The sequence below is a fragment of the Camellia sinensis genome, chromosome 12 (genome assembly GCF_055761805.1).
Source record: "Camellia sinensis isolate YWXY chromosome 12, ASM5576180v1, whole genome shotgun sequence".
NCBI lineage: Eukaryota > Viridiplantae > Streptophyta > Magnoliopsida > Ericales > Theaceae > Camellia > Camellia sinensis.
The window spans coordinates 136126634-136151000 of record NC_138972.1 but is presented as its reverse complement, the minus strand read 5'-3'; the positions used below and the strand labels follow the sequence as shown (position 1 = coordinate 136151000).

The 24367-nt window shown below is 34.5% G+C and overlaps 3 protein-coding genes and 1 pseudogene across 4 annotated transcripts in view; 2 read left to right on the top strand and 2 right to left on the bottom strand.

The window, feature by feature from the left end:
• Window positions 1-24367, bottom strand: part of LOC145804803 (DUF21 domain-containing protein At2g14520-like) — a 170031-nt gene that overhangs the window by 130649 nt on the left and 15015 nt on the right. The gene's annotated exons all lie outside the window — the stretch shown is intronic.
• Window positions 2603-4498, top strand: LOC114261036 (serine/threonine-protein kinase ZRK1). Its single transcript, XM_028201244.2, has 2 exons — window positions 2603-2879; window positions 3126-4498. The coding sequence occupies exon 2, from the start codon at window positions 3182-3184 to the stop codon at window positions 4274-4276; it is 1095 nt and encodes a 364-aa protein (XP_028057045.2). The 5' UTR covers window positions 2603-2879; window positions 3126-3181; the 3' UTR covers window positions 4277-4498.
• On the bottom strand, window positions 5132-12540 carry LOC114261038 (DUF21 domain-containing protein At2g14520-like; annotated as a pseudogene). The gene is made up of 12 exons (XR_014347264.1): window positions 11660-12540; window positions 11371-11486; window positions 9774-9853; window positions 9602-9685; window positions 9119-9232; window positions 8928-9014; window positions 8464-8603; window positions 8267-8363; window positions 6507-6580; window positions 5785-5910; window positions 5431-5699; window positions 5132-5331 (listed from the first exon to the last, which is right to left on the bottom strand). The product of XR_014347264.1 is annotated as a DUF21 domain-containing protein At2g14520-like (transcript).
• On the top strand, window positions 12361-22705 carry LOC114285360 (uncharacterized). Its single transcript, XM_082897285.1, has 9 exons — window positions 12361-12520; window positions 14589-14839; window positions 15268-15326; window positions 15442-15514; window positions 16125-16481; window positions 17629-17691; window positions 19983-20006; window positions 21417-21505; window positions 22008-22705. The coding sequence occupies exons 1-5, from the start codon at window positions 12361-12363 to the stop codon at window positions 16242-16244; spliced, it is 663 nt and encodes a 220-aa protein (XP_082753411.1). The 3' UTR covers window positions 16245-16481; window positions 17629-17691; window positions 19983-20006; window positions 21417-21505; window positions 22008-22705.

The following is a 24367-nucleotide window of genomic DNA, read 5'->3' as shown; positions in this document are numbered from 1 at the left end:
GTTGGTTTGAAGTCCAAATTTTTCGACCATTGTCGTCCAGCCATGCTCAAACTTTGTTTCATCCGTTTCCATGTCCATGCACTGCTTGAAAGCATGTGCAAAGCCACTTATGTGAACATTTGAAACAATATTTTTCCCAAGATGCCAATTACATAATCGATGTCTTGCATCTGGAAATACTCTTCTGATTGCCTCTCGCATCGCCTTATCCCCATCTGTCAGTACGGACACAGGTGCTTTATTGCCCATCGCCTCCATAAAAGTTTCCAAAACCCATGTGTATGTCTCAATTGTCTCATTAGCTAGCAAAACACATGCAAATATCGTGGTCCTAAAGTGACTAGTCACACCAGCCAACATGACAAAAGGCTTTTTGTATGCATTGGGTCTGTAAGTTGAGTCAAATATCAACACATCACCAAACTTTGCGTAGTTGGTCCGCGATTTCGAATCTGCCCAGAACAGATTTTGTAACTTGTTATCGTTACACACATCATACTTGTAAAAAAAACGTGCATCAACATCAAGTTTTGCACATAGGTAAACCAACGCACCCTGCGCATCACCATCTTCAACTTCTGCTCTACGTTCGGCTTGAATATGGTTGTGCAGATCCGTACGGACGAAACCAACATTCTCATAAGACCCGGATTGATATGGCCATTGCTTGAGCTTTGTCAGCGCTATTTAAACTGCGATGTGACCTCAGATACATCACATAGTGTTGTTCTGCCAATTCATGGTTGTGGTCTGCGACGAAGTGAGTCACAACATACTTTCCCCCTTCACCAGCATTTGCACCGTACCGTATCCGAAATTGGGCTTTGCAACCTACTTTTGTTAGTGCCTTGGGAGCTCTACTCTTCTCAGCAACACGGTCTAAGTATATTGGTAATCTCTGACCTTCCCTTGAACACAACCACAGCCTACTAACGACCTTTCCCTCTTTATTTGTGTTAAATCTAGATTTTCGTATACTAAATCCCTTGGCTTTAGCATACGCATTGTAGAAAGCTTCTCCATCTTCGACCGAATCAAATTTCTGTTCCAGAATAGCACATTCAACATCACCAACCATGTCATTGCCACGAGCATCGTCAACCATTTCTTTTTTCACATCGGCTCCGCCATCTTCAACGTTCATGTTGGTTGCTTCTTCATTGCTTGGACCAGCTTCGCAACCATGATAAGGTTCCACCCGACTTTCATTCATCAAACGAATGTCATCTACTTCATTTGGAATGTCATAATCATCACCTTCCCTTTTAACTTCCGCTCGGGCCATACTGCACATGACATTAGTACAAACAATTACTTGATAACCGAAAAATGTTGACACAAACACAAACATGACATTTTCACACGGTTTAGTTGTTTGTGTAAACACAAACACACGCTTGAGAAAGAGAAATGTTAGTTGCCAATGGAGGGGTTTCTATTTGAGCGAAGCGTAGAGCGGTTGAAGTTAAGATGGGGGTTTAGTTGACGGAAAATAGCTGAAGTGAAGAGGCCAGAGAGACAGAGAGGGAGACAGAGAGAGGGAGACAGCTCCATACCACATATCTAGTTGGAGAGAAGGGCTTCACTTCAGCAATGGAACTAACACAGGCTTGTAGTTACGTTGTTGTTGGAAATCGCCCGTTATACTGTTCCCTACAGAGCTTCGTCAATGGAACGAACTCGACAGGGGCTTCTCGCTGTTAATGGAAATCAACAGTTACACTGACCCAACCTTACACAAAGAGAGATAGGGACGAAATACAGAGAGAGTGGGATGCAATCATGCAAATACAAGCATTAACCGGTTGCCCCAGTTTTAACTTTTTCACAATTAAACAATTCAATGGTCTTGATCAATTATTGTAATCTAACGGCTAACAATTGGGTTGCATATGGTGTGCAACCTTAAGGGGGTTGCACACTTAAACAGAACCCTAAAATTTTTTGAAAAACTAGAGCGAAATGCACTATATAAAACATCTGGTATTTTGTATTTTGAATACATACTACAAACTCATAATTTTTTAAGCAAATTTTACTAAATAGCAATTAATGATTCAAATTTTGTTTTTTATTTTATTCATAAATTTCACCCTATATTAATTCAATATTACTACGAATTCAGGCATAAAAATTCAGAAATTGCCCAGAATTTTACATCAATAACTTAGATTCATTTTGTATGTAGATCTCATATTTCATCAATTCAATTTCCGCCACATATACTTATTTTTGGGTAATTCTGGATTCTAAATTTCTGGGACCTGAACTTTTTTTTTTTGACTTCATTTGGAAAAAAAATTGGCTTTTTGACTTTGGACTAAAACGTTGTTGGGTTAATTTTTTTAACTTTTTTTTAAAAAAATAATAATAATTATAACATTTTATATTTTTTAATTTATTTTATTTTTTTATAACTAATTTAATTAAAAAATCAAACAAATCGACTTATCAAATGACAATTTAAAAATTATTTGAGATTATCTAAATAAGTGTACTTTTTATCTTTTTATAAAAAAAATATATAAAAAAAATAATACAATAAAAAAATATAAAAAAATAAATTATTTTTGAGTCATCAAACTTCACATACTATGCGCGTATTCTGCTTTTTGCTTTTAAATATGCGAACACTGCTGTAAGTAAAGTGCGAAAACACCCTATTGGGAAAAAAAGATGAAGTCCGTGTTGACTGTTCACTTTGATGCGAAAGTCACTGGAAGTTCCCTGAGAGAGAGAGAGAGAGAGAGTGCATTTATGTATGTAAAATAGAGAGATGTGAGAGAGAGAGAGAGGGAACATGGACTTGAGATCTTCTTCATCCCTCAGATTCTATTCTACACAGAGACAGACAGTGCATGCGCAGCTCAAAACAATAGGTTAGATCTTGTTCTTCTGCCAATCTAGTTAAAGAAAAAACAGTTATTAGAATTGTTAGTCTCTTTTTAACTTTTTTTTTATTTGATTTGTGCTTTTTCTTTCTAGTTATTGCTATTCTCATTGATTCTGTGATTGATGATTCATGGTAGATCTGTTATGTAAGCTTCTAATATTTGTGATTTGCCAAAGCAAAATAGCAGCCCCCTCTCTCTGTGGGTAATTTTGTGAATCATTTTGTATGGCAGCCGCAGGTGATTGATTACTGACAAACAACACTAGGAGGCTCTCTCTCACTCACTTGATGGCATTTGGAAGACGAATATTATCGTCCATCTTTGATAATAAGAATGATTCAGATCAAGAAAAGAATTTCCTGAAAAACGGAAGCATGTTTTTAGAGGATCTTATGGCTTTTTCAAATGGCAAATATAATACTTCTATTGGTAGATTCTCTATCCAAGAGCTCTCTCAGGCAACAAATGGATTTTGCTCCGATCAAATTGTGGCAGATGTCGGATTTAAAATTTATAAGGGTTCTTTTGACAAACGCCTAATTTTAATCAAGATGCATCAAGATTCAAATGTACACAATTCAAAGTCTGGGGCTATCCGTGACATGGTGATTATGTCATTAATGAGTAGTCACAAGAATGTTTTAAAGCTAATAGGTTGTTGTCTAGACTTGGACATTTCTGCTTCAGTGTATGAATATCCAGCAGCAGGAGGGAGTATCGAATTACTTTCCACACGTTTGTTTGAAAGTGAAGGCGGCGGCATGGCAGAGAATGGGAGGTCATCATCATTCACATGGAAAAATAGGCTAAAGATCGCAAATGACATTGCGTATGCTGTTATTTACATGCACACTGCGTTTTCAACACCCATCATCCATAGGGACCTAAAACCAATGCATATTATCATAGACCAATCTGGTGTTGCTAAATTATTGGATTTCTCCTTATCTATAGCAATTCCTCCTGGAGAAACACAGGTAGAAGATTCAGTAATGGGGACGTTTGGATATGTAGCTCCTGAGTACATGGCAACGGGCATTCTCACTGAGAAGTCTGATGTTTATATTTTTGGTGTGATTCTTCTTGAACTTCTGACCGGGAAAAAATCCATAGACGTGTCCCTTGAAATAGATTTTCCGCACTCCTTACTAGTATGGGTGAGAGACTCTGTAGAAAAGGATCAGTTCAATGAAATTGTGGATCCAAGAATTCTGAAAGAAAGAGGAGGAATTGAGCAAGAACAACAATTACAAGCTGTACTAGCACTTGCCTTGAGATGCACCCAAGAAAACAAAGAAGATAGACCAGAAATGATCGAAGTCACTAAAGAACTCAGGCGGATGCTCAAGTCTGATTGCCCCTCCTCCTCAACTCAACCATAATAATCCTCCATTTCTAAGAAGATGATGACAACGACTATGTGCTTCATGCATAGTCACCAATTCATACAATTATGTATTACATATTATATATGCTACTACTCATCTCTCTCATTGTCATATATTGTTAAACCATTCTGTTTGGCTCTCCATTGTTTGTGAGGTAGAAAACTTTTGCTCTACAAATGATTATTCAGTATATATATAGCAACTATTTTAATGTTATGAGATCTTGTGTGGTATGCTCTGATTACTGAATTGCAGTCTCAGTGTATGTCTCATTACTACGATGAATATCAATTGTGCAGTCTTTGTGTATTTTTTCTCTTCCCATATGTTGCTACGTTATTCATACTTAATTTGGTTGGAAAGTATTAAAGCTCAATAGTTCTTGAGCTGTAATTGCTAGTACTAATTGATATTTTAGTTTGGCTACAAATTGATGTTCAACATGTAATGCTCCAATATTACTCAATTCTTCACCCGTTTGCCCTCCAAATAAAAAACGGACAAATAAAAATAAGAATAAAATAACAAATACCACACCCCAACTCTCCCAGAAATATGACAATTCATTCATCTCTGGTAGTTGATTAAAAAAAATGATTAATTATACTTTTCACCCTTATATTTTCATCAAAATTTCCCTTTAATCCCTATAATTTCAAATTGAACAATTTGATCCCTACATTTTAAGTGTAGTTTTAATTTGATCATTTTATCCAAATTGGAGGTTAAAAACATATGGACCAAATTGTTCAAATTAAAACAGTAAAGACTAAAGTAAAATTTGAACCAAACTATAATGATGAAAAGTGTAATTAACTCAAAAAAAAAAAAATGAAAACTTTAAAGAAACTGAAGTACAACACATTCTTTCTCTTTACACAGCCTTGAAATTTTCCAATTCAGTACACACTCCTAACTCATGTGTAGCTAAGTGCCGAAACAAATTCAACAATTTTTTCATCACTGTCTATCTAGAAAATACGACAGTCTAAACAAAACCATGGTTATGAATCCTCAAAATGATGATCCGTCTCATCAAAGATCTCCTCCTACAATGATATGTCAATATATGGAACCATCTATGAAAATTAGTGCGAGTATATAAAAAACCAGGAATTTAAGGTACCAATGGAAGTTCTCGAATTTACCTGTAAAAGCTCTTCGATGACATCTTCCATGGTTATTATGCCGACAGCTTCCTCTACTTCAGGAAGCTTTGGAAGCGGACTTCCATCTATCTGCAGGATGTCCAAGTACATTTCCTTTGTCCACTTCTTGCTCCTAGAGGGGCCCCTATAAGAATTGTTTCCGCTTTTGGGAAAACTTCTTATTTTCTGGAACGATCTTTTGGCCTTTAAAGCCTTCTCATTAGGGGTCTTTTCACCATCAATGTCTACCTTCACATCCATCACTGAATCTGTGTGAGAGAGAGAGAGAGCATCAAAAAAAAAAAAAAAATTGTCCAAGCATATACAAAATTCAAAGCACGAAATGGAGCTTACTATGAGCAGGGCTCTTGCCAGAAGACTGGTCCTCTGTCCTGTTGCACCGTCTTACAACAACAGCCATGTGACTGACCCTTTTGAAACTCATTCAAGATGTCATATAATGGCATAGTTTCCGGAACCCTAGAACATAAAAACAAATGACTACATCCTCGTTGTATTGATGCCCAATGACGTTAACATTTGGAGCATCCATGTCGTGTTTTCTGCCTCGTGTTCAACATCTAGGCAAGTAGTCCTACAACAAGAACACCTTGCAACAGGCTGGTTCTCTAGACTTCGTGACATTAATAATAACATCAATTAATGTAGCATATGCACAAAAAACAAGACACTTGGGTTGGTTCAGTTCAGTTCTAAAGGAATAATGATAGGTTCGATCTTGGGTTCAAAAACTCCTAACCGACCATGGTCAGTTCAGCTCTGGGTTGAACCTGATCAACAGTGTTCGACAAGAACCCAAGATAACAGCCACTGTCAGCTAGTAAGCCACAAAGCAGAAACAAGGTTAATAACTTTATGCGTAAAGAACATGTAAATGCACAACAATGATACAGAGAAAAAACCAAAAAACAAACAAACAAAAAACAGATCTCAAGTATTTTAATTTGTATCATTATTGCAAGCAAAGATCAAGGCTTCATTTAGATAACCATATAGCATATGTAATTTCCCTGAACCAACATCAACCTGACTATCTTCTAATCAATGTAGGATACCTAGGAATCGTGCGAATAGTGACGCTCTTTACTGGTACTTCATCTTCTGGATGAGTTGTTAATAAATTCTTCACCTATACATTTAGAATTACAAATATAAATAAGCCGAATAAGCATTTAATACCACAATGAAGCAATCAATTAATTTCAAGTTCATGATTAACCCCATGATGACAGTAAAAATTAACAAATTATAGATTGGAAATGTAACAATTTAAATTGGCATGAACATCTTGCCGCCCCACAACAATCCAAATAACTAGGTGAGAAAAGCTATGAATATCACATATACTTGTACCAACAGTCAAAAGCGCACAATCAACTCTAATATTAACCACACTGCTTCTTCAAATTTTCCCTAAACCAAGTAATTCATATCCTACAATATACATCCACAGTGACTAATTACTTCTGAAGTGTGATAATTATAAAGAACCCTTAATTAAGTCAACCTGACTCCATGCAAATCTTCAACTCTAACCTCATTCCAAGCAAGCAAACACACTCCACTAAATCAAGTGAGCTACACAAGTCCCAAATACAACATTTTACAAAATCAGATGTCAGGAATACAAGTCACCAGACGAAAGGCATTTGCAAGGGTGGCCTGAACAAATACCATCAGTGTCTAGAACAATACAGGTTATGATGCAGATTGAGTTCACCATAGCTCCAAAAAGAGCAAGAACATGCACAGGTGCACAAGGCCAAAGACTGCCAGACTGAACTAATTGCTTCCTTTCTAGATAAAGGTTTTAAATAATAGAATCGCCAACTATATGAAATTTGTAAACCATTCAATGAGCTTTATAGTTAGCCCAATTGAGCAGTAAGAGACGATTATAAATCTTACGGCCATAACAAAGTAAAGTTGCAGTCCTTTAGCAGGCCTATTTGCTTATTTCTCATGTTCTCAATGATCCATGAGTGGTTACTATGTTTTATAGTTTAAGGTTATTCACAAAATTAGAGAAAAATGCGAGCAGTGACATGAAAGGGCAGTAACCAAATATAGATACAAAGAGAAAAGAGTGGGTATAGGAGCAGACAACTTGAAACATAGAGATATGGATATATTCATACTAGATTCAGGAGTCTAGCATGATAGGACCATTATACGACACAAGGATAAAAGAAGTAATTCAGGAATAACTATACTTTTTCCTAAAATTTTTATATTACTGGCTTGAGTTGGAAAGGACAAGGTTGTTAATTGATCCATTGTACTTAACTACTAATCACTCAATTAGCTAATAAACACACAAACAAAATCAAAGTAAATTTTAATTTCCTTTACCTCTTTTTTGCATGCATCATAGGTTTTAATACTATGTTTGAAGGTATAATACTGCAATAAATTCATAATATATCTTCTCAACTCTTCTTGTGTATACGTCTTTTGCATTAAGAACAAAATAAGTAGCCAAAATCTTTTTATAGCTTATTTTCCACTGTAAAAATCACAAGAAATTAACTTCTTATGTCAGCCTCTCACAAGAATTTATCTGCATGTACTTTACCTAGAGAAGGAATTTTTCTGCATGAAAGTCTAAAAGGTCCCAAACTATGAGCTATGCTTTCAAGATAGGGCGGAGTGAAGCAGGAGGGTAAGAGAAAATGAAAATCAGCAGAGATGGTTCTAAAACAGCATATCAAGTTTAAAAGATGAGCATATTAATAAACTGAAGTCACTTGAAAAATGATCATTCTCTAAAGAGTGACAAAATGAACTAATTTTTAGATTAAATGAAAGCACAAACAAACAATTTAAAAACAAGTCCAATGATGTTTGTAGGTTGCTCATAGTAGACTGGCACTCTGCTATGCCCTTTCTCCAAAATTGAATTCATCAGCTCCCTGTTAGCTAACAAGCATCATCATATATATGATCAGAACAAAGTTAAAAAAGACTTCCAAGTAAACCTTCTATTCAAAACTTTTCCAAAGCACGCAACACCTGTCAAGCTTGGCATTGATATCAACAGCAAAAGTATCAGATATGGGAGTCATGGCATCACTGGCTGTATTCTCAGTAAGCTCAAGTGCTCCAGCAATAATTGTTGTCTCATCATGTGTGAGTTCTCCACCTTTTCCAACCTGTTTACAAGTAATCAGAAGACTATCAAGTCACAAGATAAAACAGAAGGAAAAAGAAGCTCTCTGCAATGGAGTTTGAAGTGAAAAATAAAAATGGGTAACATCAACTTCAAGAGACGTTTTTATAGACGAGAAAATTAAAAATCCTGCAAGTAGCACATTTTGTAGGGAAAAACAGGAGTATTGGATGGAAGTTTTAAAGATTCCTCAATTGGAGACCCTTTTTTTCTTTGGGGTGTGGGTGGGTGGGCAGTAGGGACATGGGAGGGGGATGGACCATTCATGTCTTTAGTTCATCACACTTTCAGAAATGTAGCTACTTACCTCATTACCATGCAAATAAACCAGTGTTTTCAACTCAGCTCTACGGAAAAGTGCTACATGTCCATGTCCTAGCAGAAAATCTAATAGCTGAAAATCACAGAGAAAGGGTAGCCAAGAAGACTAATTAGAAAGGCCAACCAATGAATTTGCTTCAGTAATGCAATGCAATAGTGCTGAGCAAACACAAGTACCTTGCTTATTGGATATGCTACAGGAAAACAAATCCAAACAAGAACGCGGAAAAATGAGGCTACAGCTGCACCAATAGCCAACCCATATCTAGAACAAACAGATTGTGGTATAATCTGTTCATACAGACTAGTAGTAATTAGCACATGCAAATTCACCATGCTCATTTTACAGGAAAATGGAAACATCATGATGCGAAAAATAGATTTGAGTTTTCTAAAAGCACTTCTTTAGAAAATGTATCCATGCTACAAGAACATAACTCAAGTTTTCTAATAAGCACTTTTTCTAATGGGCAGACACATTCTCACCTCAATTGCCAATGTAGCAAATTGCAGGGATAAGAAATCAGTTTAAAGTGGGTACAATCGGGCACGAATACCCTAATAAACCATAAATTGCACTGCAAATTGAAGCAGCTGTCCACCTGTTCCAAATTTTATAGCTCTCTTCTAAAGAAATGTTACCTAAGATAAATCCCTCACCTCTCCAAACAGAAGTATCAGTGTAACTGAAATCAGGATGGCACCCCAAGCAGTGACCAGACTATCCAGAAATATGGGAAGTGCCTGAGGAAAAGAACGTCCAAAAACATCAAGTACTTCACGATACATGTTATTAAAAATAGCTTGTTTCAACATGTCATAATATATGAACCTCCATGGCAGCTGCAGCATTGCATATAAGCAGTGTGCAATGCAATAAATGCTGTTTTCGGACAACTGGTAATATCTTTTCTGTTGTGAAAAAGTAAAAGCTGCCAATTATAATTTATAGTAGTACACAATCAGAATAAAGAGAGCCAAAAAATGCAATACAATTCTAACAACCTCAGCCATATGTAGTGTTTGAAGCATTACAAAAACAAAATCTAATAGCACAGCATATTTCGTCATCACCCATACATCACTAGCATCATCTAAATTATATTTATCTTGCACATTTTGCACCACACTACAATACTTATTTTTCTATTTATCTAAACCAGCAAAATACCCCCCAAATGGGAAAATGCATGCCCTGTTTTCTTTGTAAGAAATGCCTTTTATACATCAACAATCCACTGCATGCTCTTCATCCGTGCTTGTCACGCTCACTCTCCTAAGTGTATAGCAGAGATGCATATCGTTTGGCAAACACCACACACTATTGCACTTTCCCAAATGCACACAGAAGGTAGTCTATGAATTGATAGTGATAGATAGATGTCTTCAAATGAATGAAAACAAATGATGACTTTATGTTTGCTTTATCAATGCCAAGGCCAATTAGTCAAAGTTCAACCTAGGCATAGCTATGTTTTCCCTCAAGGATTAAAATAATGAAAAACTAGGACCTTAATCCATTATCACGGAAAGAGATAGTTCCTGTTGTCATTAGCTGGCTTGTTAGAATGCAAGTTGTGGTCCTCTGCAGATTCACAATTTAAGCAAGTTGCTGTGCATCTACAGAGGCTATCCTTCAACTCCTCCTTCCTAGCCAAATGGGAAATTGTTTGCCTCCTCATTAACAGCCTCGTTTCTTTTTTTTTCCTGTTTCTACTTTTTTTTAGTAGAATATTACAACCGATTTTTTAAGTATTTTATACTTCTAAGAATATGTAGTCCAAACTGCAGGCCAAATGAGAGCCAGCTAATACTTACAAAGAACAGTGACTAAGTTGCACCAAATGGGAGGAGCACTCCAGCAGCAAATGCAAACCTAGCCTTAACAATTACCGTTAGGGACGCTGCTATTCAGTGAAACAGCCACCAATTCATTAGCAAGTGAGAATGCTTGACATAAACAACCATTACAGAGTAAAACACACCAGATCCATCAATATCTACTGAAAGGTAAATTATACCCTACCCAAAAGTAAACATTTTCAAATTTGTTACATTTCTGGATAATTTTGTAGAATTGAATGTCTATGTAGTGCCTTATGTTCATATGTAAATTTTAAAATCCATCATTGAGAATGAGGTAATCAAAGAACCACAAAAGATTACTCACTCAGTTTTGCGATTTCATAGAAATGTCTCAACTCTGAATCTCTCACTTATTTAACTACTTTGTGTTGGGTTGCTGTCAGTTAATGCAATAAATTCTCTCAATCAAGAGTTTTGTAGCATCAAATTCTACTACAAAACACAAATTATCATTCAATTCAAACAAGGCCCCAAAAGCAGATAAGCATTAAATTAGCATCAAATAGCAATAAATAAAAAGTGAGAGACATAAATTTAACCAAATATATCAATATATAAATTACCAGCGTGTTTGCGATCCTTAGGAGTTCCAGATTTGGCGAGAATTTCAAGATCAACGAGACTCATAGACATGAGCCCCAAAGTGAGCCCAGACATCAATCCAGCAAACAAAATTAGATGAGAAAAGTTAGGGATCATGAAAAAAAATTTATGATCCCTGATCATGAAAGATTTATGATCACTGCATTACCTTGATTAATGTGTGGTGTTTTATTTTTAATGTAATTTAAAGGTCACAAAACTTTCATGATTATTTTCATGAAAGATTTTTCATGATACCTAACATTGCTGAAACTAGAAACACGATTATCAATAAAGAACCCCGACTCGCAACATTTATACTCCACCACCATTCAATCCCTCCTCTCTCTCTCTCTCTCTCTCTCACTCTCACTCTTGCCCTAACTCTTCGTCTTCTACTTCAAACCCTCAACAACAACAACAAAAAAAGTAAGCAAACTTCTAAAGAAACACCAAAATCTCCATGGAGAAACCTTCAGAGTCTCCAAAACCGACACAGTTTGTATTGTATATAAGGTATTGTGATGGGACAGTTGTTAGAGAGAGAGAGAGAGTCAGTTACAGAAACTGGTGGATGAAAAAGGGGGACGTTAGAATATGGAGATTCGCCGGAGGAAAAACTGAAGGAGAATTTACCGGCGGCAATGACACAAGAAAGAGCTCTCTCTCTCTCTCTCTCTCTCTCTCTCTGCGTGACGAATACAAAGGAAAAATTCAATTTCTCTCTCATGGCTTGCATGAAAGGGTCCCGGGTTCGGTGCATAATGGATCCTTATCATGGAAAAGTAGGTTGAGTATTGCAAAATGACATTGCTAGTGCCCTTGTGCATCTCCACACTGCGTTTTCTACACCCATTGTTCACAGGAATTTAAAACCAAGTATTTTTATCGTTGACCAAGTCGGAGTTGCTAAACTGTTGGATTTCTCGTTATCCATATCGATTCCTTTGGGAGAATCTCAAGTGGAAGATATGGTGGTTGGGACGTATGGGTTCGCAGAGCCTGAGTACATTGCCACGGGCATTCTTACTGCGAAGACTGATGTTTATGGTTTCGGTGCAATTCTTCTTGAAAATTTGACAGGACAGATGTTTGTGGACGTTAACCATGGAAAAAATCATGGTCTTTTAGGTAATTTTGTGAAAGACTATGTAACCAAGGTAAGTCAAACATAGTTGTGGATCCTAGAATCGTGGCAGAATTGGGGGGGGGGGGGGGGGGGGGGGGGGGGATTGAGCAAGAGAAGCAATTTTGAGCTTTTGCAGCAATTGCCTTGAAATGTACCCAAGAAAAGAGAGAAGATAAGCCGGAAATGATCGATGTGGCAGAAGAACTTGGGCGAATTCAGAGGTCAGTTGACACTGATCATTAGCTCTACCATAAACTCATTACAGAAGGCTGGCTTTGATTCATGTCACGCATAGGCACCAATTTGTATGCTAGTGGTGCAAGCTGTGTCACTCATCTTGCTTTGCTACCTAGTCCTCATCTTATATGTTGGTTATCAATAATTTTAGTTAAATAAATTTGATCATAATTTTACCCAGAAGTCGTAGTGTGCTGTGGACTACTCAAAATGAATCTTATCTATATATTTCAATTATGGGTATATATGTATATTGGGTATGTGGGTTATATACTAGTTTAGGCATACATACTATTCCCCAGATTTTGTATCATCATGGATGCCTGATATGATATGCAGTGAGTACTGTGTTGGTCATTGTTGAATTTTGATGACAAAGCCCAGTTGTCTTTGCATTGAGAAAGTGAAGTGCATGCCCCATTGGGCAGTGGGGCAAAAATTTGCAAATCAATGCAAAATAAGCATGGAAATTTTATAGCAATGGACGAAAATGCTCAGCTCTTTAGTTTTTTTGAAAATCCTGCAACTTCCCCATCTTTTGCTGCCCAACCCCGATAACCTCCACCTCTACACTTTTAAACCTTTCTCACCCACTCCCCCACTCACCTCTAGCTACCAGCACCACCCAAAACCTCCATACCTCTCAAATAACTCTGCACCTTTTCTATTATTTGAAATCACACTACTACTCCTCGTTAACTAACACCATTTAGTGCAATGGTGAAATACCAATAATACCAATGTTTTTTTTTTCCAGCTGATGAGAAGAATACATAGAAAAGAGAGAGACTTGATTCCACCATAACCGTCTCTGGTGACTTCCTCCCACCAAGCAAGAGCAGCAATTTCGAGCTTTTGCAGCAACTGCCTTGAGATATAGGAGTAATTATCCTATCATTGGGCTTGATAATTTCTGTAAGAGAAGAGAGAAGATAAGGCGGAAATGATCAATGTGGCAGAAGAACGTGGGCAAATTTTTAGAGGTCTGTTGACACTCATTGGCTATATTAAAAAAATTACTATTTAAGTATCAAACTAAATATAAATGTGATTTGATGGACGGTCTATCGATATGCGAACAATTTAATTTTTATAGGTATATTTTGTTCAATATTCTTAAAAAATTAAACGATTCAGATCATCACAATACGATCTGAAGTGGGTCCCACAAGGTGCACATAAATTTTGAAAATTCAAAAATATCTTTTTGATGTTTATTTTTGTCAATTTAATTGCAATTGTTTTAAAAATAAATATCTATATATATAATAGATCGTGAAAATGAATCGAGCAGGGTGTATTATAGTGTTTTGGGAAAGATCTTATTCACAAGTTCCTTTATATCTTAAACAATTTCAATCATGATGATGATAGCCACAGAAAAATCAGACCAAAGGTGTTGAGTTGAATAAGGAAGAAGAAACCAAACAATGAAAGTTGGCTATTTTAATTTTTAAATATTTTATTAAGTTAAAATATTTGTATAAGCGGAGCAAATTAGAATTTTTTTTAATTAAATGTGATATTTATAAGAGGAAAAATGAAATGATTATTGACTTTTTATCTTATGAACTATTTTAATCTATTTTATTTATAAAAATGAAATGATTATTGACTTTTTATCTTGTGAACTATTTTAATCTATTTTATTTTTTTTGTAAATTTATATATTTATATAATAAGGGAAGATGGTTTTTGAAAATGTATACAAATGTCTCAGAGATACATTTAATTTGGACGGCTGAGATGATTTGTTTTTATTCTTTAAAGGCTAAGATGCTTTGTGACACAATCTCTCTGCCCAAAACAATCCCTCTCTCGCTCTCTCTGCAGCGTCCCACCCACCCACCCAAGACAAACCCAAACATTATTTGCAACTTCTCAGGTGTCAATCTCTCTCTTCTCAGAGATCTCTCTCTCCCCCTCCTTTCCACTATCGCTCCGCTTCCACCGTTGCGCTGCCTCCGAACTCCACCGACAGCAACTCTTCATCTTTTCTCCCTCCCAGATCGATCTCAGATCTTCTCTCTCCTCCGATCTTCACCGACAACAACTCCTTCTGCCTCTCGAACTCGGCTTGCAAGGTAAGATTTCTGCCTCTCCCCTTCTCTCTCTGTTGGGCTGTGTCTGCCTCTCCAGTCCTCCGCAACCGTCGCTCTCACTGTCGGGCTATGAACATCTTATTTTAGGGTTTTGTTTATGGGTCTTTTTTTCTCTCTATCTAATTTGTTGGCCTAGGTGTCTCAACCCGCTACGGTGCCTCCATCCTCCACCATCGAGAGTATGATGAGTTAGCCACCATGTCTTCCCAAAGCAAATGGAGAGAATCCCTAATTTGATGAAACTGTAAATCTTTAATTTTTTTTCTAACGCTGTTGGCAACAGATGACGTCTATGGTCTCCAAGTACTGATATAGTTAAAATTTGAAGTATATTTCCACTATATTTTCACTAAAATTTGAAGTATATTTCCACTATATTTAAAATTTGTAATCTTTTCAATTTATTACAGATATGCAGGGATAAGGATGCTAAACCTCAGAAATGGGAATTTGTAGCACCATTGAAAGGGTTAGTGAATAGAATCTTCACAGAATTGAAGGATTTGGTTTCTGTCTATTAAGTTTTCTTTGTATTTTGAAGCATTATATACTTAAATTTATATTTTTTGCTTAAAACTTTGTAGGATGAACAACCTGAAGTTCAAGGGCCAGGAGTTTGGGTGTCAACTGAAAGAGGTGCAACGAATACTCCAATTGGTATGCATTTGTTCATGTATATTGTGAGACACATTTATTCATCAATCTTGCAGGCTCTGTGCTTCACTAATTGTATGTGTATGTAACTTTATTATGTTTATTTTTTACTGAGCATCCTCTGCCTGTTCGTGATAACTGAACTATTTGCTAAAAATATGAACAAAAAAGTCATTTAAAACGTTGAGCTACTTATGATGGTCTTATAATATTCTTTTGTTTTAATTTTTGTTTGTTTGTTTATTTTCTTTCTTTTTGGAAGCGTGTTTCTAGAATATAAAAATGTTTGGGGTAAATGTTAGTCATTGATACTGATGGCAATCACTCAAAGGGTAAGGGAAATGTGGATTATTTGAGCAATATGCACTTTTGGGATTGGTTTCCCCATCCTATCGTTATTCATCTCCAATCTGTACAGTCCAATATGAATAATGTAGTCATACAATTTAAAATTTTAGAAGGTAGATTTTTTTTCCCTTTTCATTTTTTTTTTATTGGCTCTGGATTTTTAAGGTAGCTTAAACATTCAATTGTCATGCAAGGTTATAACATTCAATTGCCAAATTTCGATTACTATTTTTTAAATTGTTGTGCTGTTTGGTATGGTGTGCAGAAAATTCAGGTTTGCATGTATTTAGCTTCCTGGCCAATTCAATCCTTAAAGAAGTTCTCTCAGCAATCCAAAAGGGAAAACCAGGGGCCTTTTCTCCTGGAAGACCTACAGCATTCTTGAAAAATTACAAATCAAGCCTAGATTTCTTGGGTCATTTAGAAGGTAAATTCTTTTAATTTTTTATTTGAACTCTTTTGGATTTAATTTTTCTCTTTTCAACAAAGGTGACTGCTGGATTTTTAAGGTAGTTTAAAAACAAACTTCTGGTGTTTCTGAATTTGCATTTGCGAGTCGAAAGAGGCGTCTAGGATCGGTGGTAACAGTGGTCGTTGCGTCATTGTTTACTAACCTCATTCTGTAAGTGAAATTTATTAAATTAAATTTTCATTTTTACAGATAATATGTCCTGTTCTTTTGTATTTCTTCTCTTTCATATATCTTTCCATTTTCTTATGTATATTTTTTGATCTTATGGAGTTGTTGGCTGGTGATTGTATGTCTCCATTTAGCTCAGCACATATTAATTGGTCGAATGGTCATACTAATATCCTATGTTTAGCTCACTTTTTGTTTTTATTTATTTTAAATTGTAATTGCGTTCTCAACAAAATAATAAGCATGAATCAACCTTAGTTTTTTATTTTATTTTGTTTGTACTATAATGATATTCTGAAGTATCATGTGTCATTAGGTGGTTGGTGCCGTGGTATTGTTTAGTGAGATGATAAGAAAATTATCTCCACTTATGCTGAAGCTATTCCTATTATCCAGTTAGAGTCGGTTTACTTTTTTTCAAATTATGTTTTGGATGCTCTAGGCCTTTATTTATTTTTTATTTATTTTATTTTTTCAGAAGTTGTTGAATTTGGCCAATTGCACATCATAGTGGTGACCTGTTTTATGGTTTTACATGTTTACTTATTGATTTTGACTTCTGTAGCCCGTATCCGATGTTTTACCCTTGGGGAACATGATTACCAGAGAGCTAGCTGACCCAGTAAACTGGTCGCAAGATTTTTGTATTGAGATTGTTGAAGCTAGACACCTGCCAAAATAGCTCCCTTTCCTTTGTGTGCGCGCCCGCCCGCTCGCGCTCACACTCTAGCATTACCTGTAAGCTGATTGTACTGAAAATAGGTAAATGCGGCTTTGACTGCTCAAATTTAAGTTAAGAGATAGGATTTGTTTCATTATTATGAAGTTCATGTCCATGGTACCAAGATCTTATTGCAAATAATTTTCTTATATTGTGCAATGATGACCCTTATTCCTAGCAATTTTTTAATCCTCAGTTTTCTCAGGAACCAGAGTTTAGTTAGTGTCAAGGTTTATTTATGGTTCGGTATTTTATTGTAAAAGGCTGTTTCAATTTTTGTGCTTTAGACCCCCATTCTAAGCAGTTTGCTTTCTGATTAAATGTGGTGACTATGGACTTCATTTTATCATGTTTGATTTCTACCTCCTCCTCCATCATATAACAGAGTAAAATTGATTTGTTAATTAGGTATTATCTGGATATCACCACCACCATAGCCACCGTCATCGTCTTTGCTTCGAACTCCCTCCGGTACCTCTCTCCCTCTTTCTCAAACCCTGTGTCTCTGAGGTTTAATTTGATGTTCTTTGTGGCTGTGTCTGTTCAAACCAATGAGAAAGAATTTCTTTGTTATAGTTCTCACCTACTACCACTGCTCTCTCTCTCTCTCTATCTCTGCTTTTTAGCAATCAAAGCTTATTTTAGGAAGTTTGTTGAAAATTAATTTTTTAATTTTTTTAAGAAAACATATATAAATAAAAAATAAAAAATTAATGTGACTGAAAATAAATTAGAAGTCAAAAAATAATTTTTATTCAAATTCCCAAAACACCCCGAATTCATCACTCATGAAACGTTTCTCACTATCTGTCATCTTTCACATGAATTATACAGCTTTGATTTTCTGGCAGCAATTGCTGACCATCTATATATGATATCTACTTTGATAAGCACTGCACTTTGTGATAGGTTGGTATACAGGATTCACAATTTATATGACCCCACCTCATTTATGTTTCTTTAGTGTTATTGGATTTTTTTATATTTGATATCATGATATGTGATCAGATTATTTGATTTGTGTATTTTATATTTTTAAATAATAATAATTCACAAATAATATTTGTTTAAGAATTTCAATATTTATTGGATCTTAAAGTATATGTGGTGATTAAAAAAGAAGATTTAACCCATACTCAAAATAATGAACACCTATATGACAGTGGCTAACCAACCTAACTGGGGAAAAACTTAAAAAAGGAAAAGAAGAAAGAAAAAAGGAAAAGGAAACATATAATAATTCTTGCAAAATAAAATTATGAAAGGGTTGGATAGTGCATGAAAAAGAAATAAGTGTAGTACCAAGCAAGAAACACATGTACATAACTTCGACAACATTTCAAGAGAATTCATAATAGTTGTTTGGGCCCTTCAATCTTAGTTTTACAACCATTCATGTATACATAGTTTTAGCCTCATTTACCTCATTGCCTTTAGAAGTCAGCAAGTTCTCCTAAACTTCAGCTCAGTATCTATTTTCAATAATTTACGAATATAACTCCACCATTATTAACACTCTCAAATCCAAGGCAGAGTTGTTCTGCAATTTTCAAATTGGACAGACCCTATGTGAATGGATCAATAATTATCAATTTATCGTCATACTTGCATTTGCAAGCAAGTAAACCTTCAACAGCTACAAATCTATCTATATATGCCTTCCAAAGGCACCTAACAGTCAGTTTTCTTTCTATTCTAAGGTGGAAATAACAGGTCCTACATTTTGGGATTGTTTGTTCCTGGTAGCCAGGGTGTTACTTCCACCTCAGAATCGATTTTGGAAGGCATATGCTTGTTCCTGTTGCTGTTAGGACCTGTTATAGGACCTGTTAGCCAGTGTTTAATCAGCAATGTTTATAGGACCTGTTATCAGCAATGTTAGGACCTGTTAGAACCTGTTATTGGAAGGCATTGCTGATTAAACATATATTTTGGAGGTCCTAACAGGTTGCTGATAAAAACATATAATCAAACATTGCTGATTAGAGCATGTTCACAATCGAACATTGTTGATTAAACATATAATTTGGAAATAACAGGACCTGTTCCGAAGGCATACATTTTGGAAGGCATATAGTCTCCTGTTATAGGACATGTTATTAGCCAGTGTGTTACTTCCACCAAGTAATACAATCGATTGAGAACACTGTATAACCAGTTTTCTTTCTATCTATATATACCTTCCAAAGGCACCTCAATCGATTGTATTTTTTTCATTTTTCATTATGAATTTGGGGTTGTTTGTTCCATTTTTTATTTTTTTTTGGAATGTTCCATTGTATTTTTCAATGTGTTGGGTTAGTTTTACTTGAGAGTTAGTATAAATTGCTGATTAAACATTTTTTTTTTTTTTGGTGGCATACATTTATGTTTGGACTTCTAAATGATAATGATAAATTTAATTTCAACACTATAAAATTGAAGTCAATTGGGGAAAAGAAGAGTTCAAATTTGAACAATTGTTGTGTTTCCATTTTAATACTCTTCATGTTGCTAGGGTTGATTTTAATTTTATCATTTTAATGTGATTGTTAAAATACATCATCGAACAACCATAATTATATAACCAAACATTTCAGGTTGAAGTACAACAGTTATGAACAATATCACTATTTTCGGTCAAGTGTTCTTTTTTTTTTTTTTTCTCCCTCCATAGAAATTTAAATACCTCTCTTATAATGTAAGGCCTATTTGTTTATTTATTTTAAACTTATCATATCTAATTTTCTTCTAATAAATGCTTTTTCCCTCATACTTTATAGGTGGATGAAGACTTACATTGAACGGTAATATCAACAAAGAAATGACTTTTTTTCTTATTTATGTGTGCGCGTTATATTTTCTTAATTTTCTGTACATGGTATGTAGATGATGAAAACATATAATTAGCTCATATGATTATTTAGTATAGAGCATAAAAAAATTATGAGTTAAGCTCATCATCTAATTTTGTAGTCTGGTTTGTGAAGTTCATCACGCGTCTCACTTTAATGACGCGAGTCTTTCATTTTGTAGGATTGTTTTGGATATATTATCTATTGAAAAAATAATAATTTATATAAAAATTGTAATTATATGATTTTTATCATATTTGATTTTTTTAAAAATAAATGATAAGCATAATTTTATAATAGACTGTTCATTTCTTAACAATAAACATGAAGAAATTAATTAACTTATTTTATCAAATTCAAACCAGTGGCAAACCCTACGAATCAAATTACGCCTTTCCAGTTAATACCAGGACTGAAGTGAGCTGTTATGGGTGTAATTTTGTGTTATTACCTTGAAGGAACATCTCAAATAATTGATTATTATGAATATACAATTATGTCATATTTTATCAAATTGAAACCAGTGGTAAACCCTACAAATCAAATTACACCTTTCCAGTTAATACCATGACTGAAGTGAGTTGCTATGGGTGTAATTTTGTGTTGTTACCTTCAAGGAACATCTCAAATAATTGGTTGTTATAAACATACAATTATGTCATATGGCTTGCTTGCATAATGTTTAAAGGGCCACCACTTTCATGGGCCCAAATTGAGAGCTTAACTCAGAAACTTTTATATTTTTATCATTGAACAAAATTGTTTTCATCATCTAGAATTCTCTCTAACGAGCTGTTAACAAGTTATTTTTGCTCTCCAGTCTCAGCTCGCAAGGTAAGATACGCGCTCCTCTTCTCTTTATGTTCCCTTTCTCTCTCTGTATTTCTGCCTACCCATTTTCTGTTCATTCCCCTGCTCTCGCTGCTCAATCTTTTTGAGTTTTCCAGAATTCTTTTACGGTTGTTTGCCTACGCCATTTTTACAAAACTGACTACATAAAACAATTTTGGAAACACATCAATCTGTTACAAAAGATAGAGTTTTAGGCAGATTACTCTACTTATATTTTCCGACTTTAGTTCTATGTCTTATGATAAGGTTTGGGACTAACTATTCCTTCGATAAAAAATTGACCTTATTGACTACGATAAAATTTTTCTAATGTATGTAATTTATTTTCCTTCGATAAAAATTTGACCTAATTCTGTTGTATGTGTATTTTTTATTTTTATTTATTTATTTATTTTTGTTCTAATTTTGTTTCCACATTATGTCATTTAGTTTTCACTACTCATGAATTGCAATGTGCGACATGGAAATTGCTCTCATTGTTGTTGTTATTATTGTTTTATTTCGTTTTAGGTGTCGTCTTTCAATCGCAATCTGAATTCTGCCAAGTTTCAATCAAGCATTTTTGGTACTGTTGTTCCTGGCAAACCATCTTCCTTACAGTTGAGTAATCCATTGTTTCCTCTTTGTGCAGTTGATATTGATGTTATTTAGACTCTTCCCATTGTTATTTTGATGTCCTAAAATACTTAACAAAGCCAAGATAGTTAGGTTTGTGTGAATGCATTTAACAGAGGGATAACGTTGAAACTTCTTAATATATTGAAAGTCAAGTTACTTATGTGTTTATGGGATATTTATGTGTTTCTTTGATTTGGAAAACAAGAAGAATTAAGTGAATTGAATAGTATAGCATATTGCTCCATGCACCAGTTCATTTTTAGACTGCCATAGCCCCGTGAATAGAGCTTCAAGCCCATGACCCTTGCTTTGAAAGGCTGGGTCTCTGCCTACTGTTATTATACCCAGTGTTAGTGTTCCCCTTCAATTATTATGCATTTGTCTACACCATTAACATTTATTGTATACATTTTTTTTATTTATTTTTATCATTATTGTTATTTTTTAATGGTTAATTGATGGAATGCATTCAATATATTTCAGGGAGGAATTTAAGGATGAGGAGATGGTTGATGTGAAGTCATTACACATCCGAAACTTTCTCTGAAGTTGAGTTTGTTGGTTAGTGCTTTGCTTTGCATTTAACAATTGTTAGGATACTCATATCCAGCAATTGTTTGAAGAAAAGAGATTATAACTGTTTAGGTATTTGTTAAAATAAAGGGAAATACTGGATTAATGTTTTGGTCATTTGTATGTGTCCGGTCTAACTTATCTTTAACTCCTTGAAGATTGATTGGTTGGTGAGCTCCAATCACAGTGAGATTTGAAATTGCAGTTGAAGTGTTGCCTCTTTTGTTTTCAATGGCCAACTTTTGTTTTAAGCTTCTGCGATATTACATAAGGATTTTGAAGCTATCTTCTTTGATTGAAATTCATTGATTACCTAGGGACCTGTCTTAAAAAGAGATGTAATCCTAGATGTAATTTTGATATTATTTACACTGTGCCTTTAGGTACGGACATACGCTAGTATATATATATATATTAAAAAAAAAAACCTAAGATTGGCTATATTTGAACTTGTCTCTCCAATCTTACTATTGGTGTTATTATTCGGCCAATGTCGTCAAAGTCAGGAGTTCTCAGAAATGGGATATTCACATTAGAGAGAGAGAGAGAGAGCATAAACTTCAGATCTTCAATCGCCAGATTCTACACAGTGCGCAGCAAAACAATAGGTAAGACTTCATTCTTCTCTTTTTTCTTTTTCCTTTTCTGTATCAGCTTAGATCTTGTTCTTCAATCTGAAACAAAAAAAGAAAGACAAAAAAAACAGTTATTAGAATTGTTGTCTCTGAACTTTTGATTTGATTTGTGCTTTTTCTTTCTAGTTATTGTTGTTCTCTTATTCGTTCAGTGATTAATGGTAGATTTCTTAGTTATTTGTTAATTTTATTCTTCCTTATTTGGGTAAATTTCTTAGTTATTTGTAGAGGTAAGATTCTAATTTCTGATTTCTCAAAGCAAATAGCAGCCAATCTCTCTGTCTATAGTATACAGTTTTGTGAATTCTTAATTGAACTCTTGTTTTTTTTTTCATATGAATCTAAAAAAAAAAAAAAAGCTTGCTGGTCATCATAATCTTCCTAATTAAAAACTTCTTTTCAAATAGGAGCTAACTTTCATTCACTCAGTTTAATTTCCGTTTTCAAAATTTACTTTTCAGAAAATTTCACATTTTTTTGTTTTTTTTATTTTTTTTAGTGAATTTTTTAATATTTTAAATAAATTTTTTTTTAATTTTTAGATACACCTAACATAAATACACTTTAAAGTACAATATTTGTGAAAAAAATCTTTAAAAAATTTACCAAATACCAAAAATATAAAAAGTACAAAAATTCAGTATATTTTTTTTATATTTTTATGTATTTATTAATTTTTTAAAATATTTTTTCACAAATATTTTACTATTTAGATGCGCCTAAGTATGATATGTCTAAGTAAGGTACATCTAAAAAAATATAAAAAATGCTTAAAATTTTAAAAATATTCACTAAAAACAAAAAAATACGATTTTTTTTTTCAATTTTAAAATAATTAAATTCAGAAAATTGAAACTAATTTTTTTTTTTCTCTTTCTCCTGTATCAACTTAGATATTGTTCTTCAATCTGGATAAAGAAATAAACAGTTTAAACAGTTGATTACGCGTAAGACTGTTAATTGATCTTTTTATGGGACAAGTCAAAAGTTTGCACCAACTTGTGTAGCTATTTCTTCTTTTTCTTGTGTCCCACCACAAAAGCAACGCTGTAAAACACGTCACAAACATTAATATTATCATCTCTAATCTAACTATTTAGAAATTATTATTTTATGATTTAAATTTATTTTAGATATAGATTTAATATTACATATATTTAGAGATTGTTTGGGATGAACTATATAAATGTACTTTTTGACTTTTTTGGCTAAAAAGTAGAGGAAAAAAAATGATTGTTTAGAATAATTTTTTAACTTTTTACGAAAAAATATATATTAAAATATTTTATGAAATACCAAATTTACATTCCTACTCTTCTGGACGCCAGTTAGTCCTTCTCATCCTGTACTAGTGTGACGTGCTCGCGTATTGGGATGCCTTTGGTGATGTTGTAAGGGGAGGTTGTGGTAGAGCTCCAGCAGTCGGAGGTGTGAGAGTGAATGACTGTCAACGACTTCAATTCGTGGTTATTTAGCGTCTATTTGGAGGAGGACGACTTTGGTGATGTTGTAAAGGAGAGGAACTGTTGACGGCTTGACAGAGGAGCGTTTACATGTGTGTTTGGAGAAGAAGAGGAGATGTTGAGGTGAGACCCTCTGTAAACCCCAGTATCCCTTTAATAACTGTATTCTTAG

Excerpts from the sequence above, each read along its gene's own strand:
- LOC114261036 (XM_028201244.2), top strand. The coding sequence starts at position 3,182 with ATGGCATTTGGAAGACGAATATTATCGTCCATCTTTGATAATAAGAAT.
- LOC114285360 (XM_082897285.1), top strand. The coding sequence starts at position 12,361 with ATGGTGGTTGGGACGTATGGGTTCGCAGAGCCTGAGTACATTGCCACG. Across the intron at positions 14,840-15,267 it reads TCTCGAACTCGGCTTGCAAG|ATATGCAGGGATAAGGATGC; the intron begins GTAAGATTTCTG and ends AATTTATTACAG. Across the intron at positions 15,515-16,124 it reads TGCAACGAATACTCCAATTG|AAAATTCAGGTTTGCATGTA; the intron begins GTATGCATTTGT and ends TATGGTGTGCAG.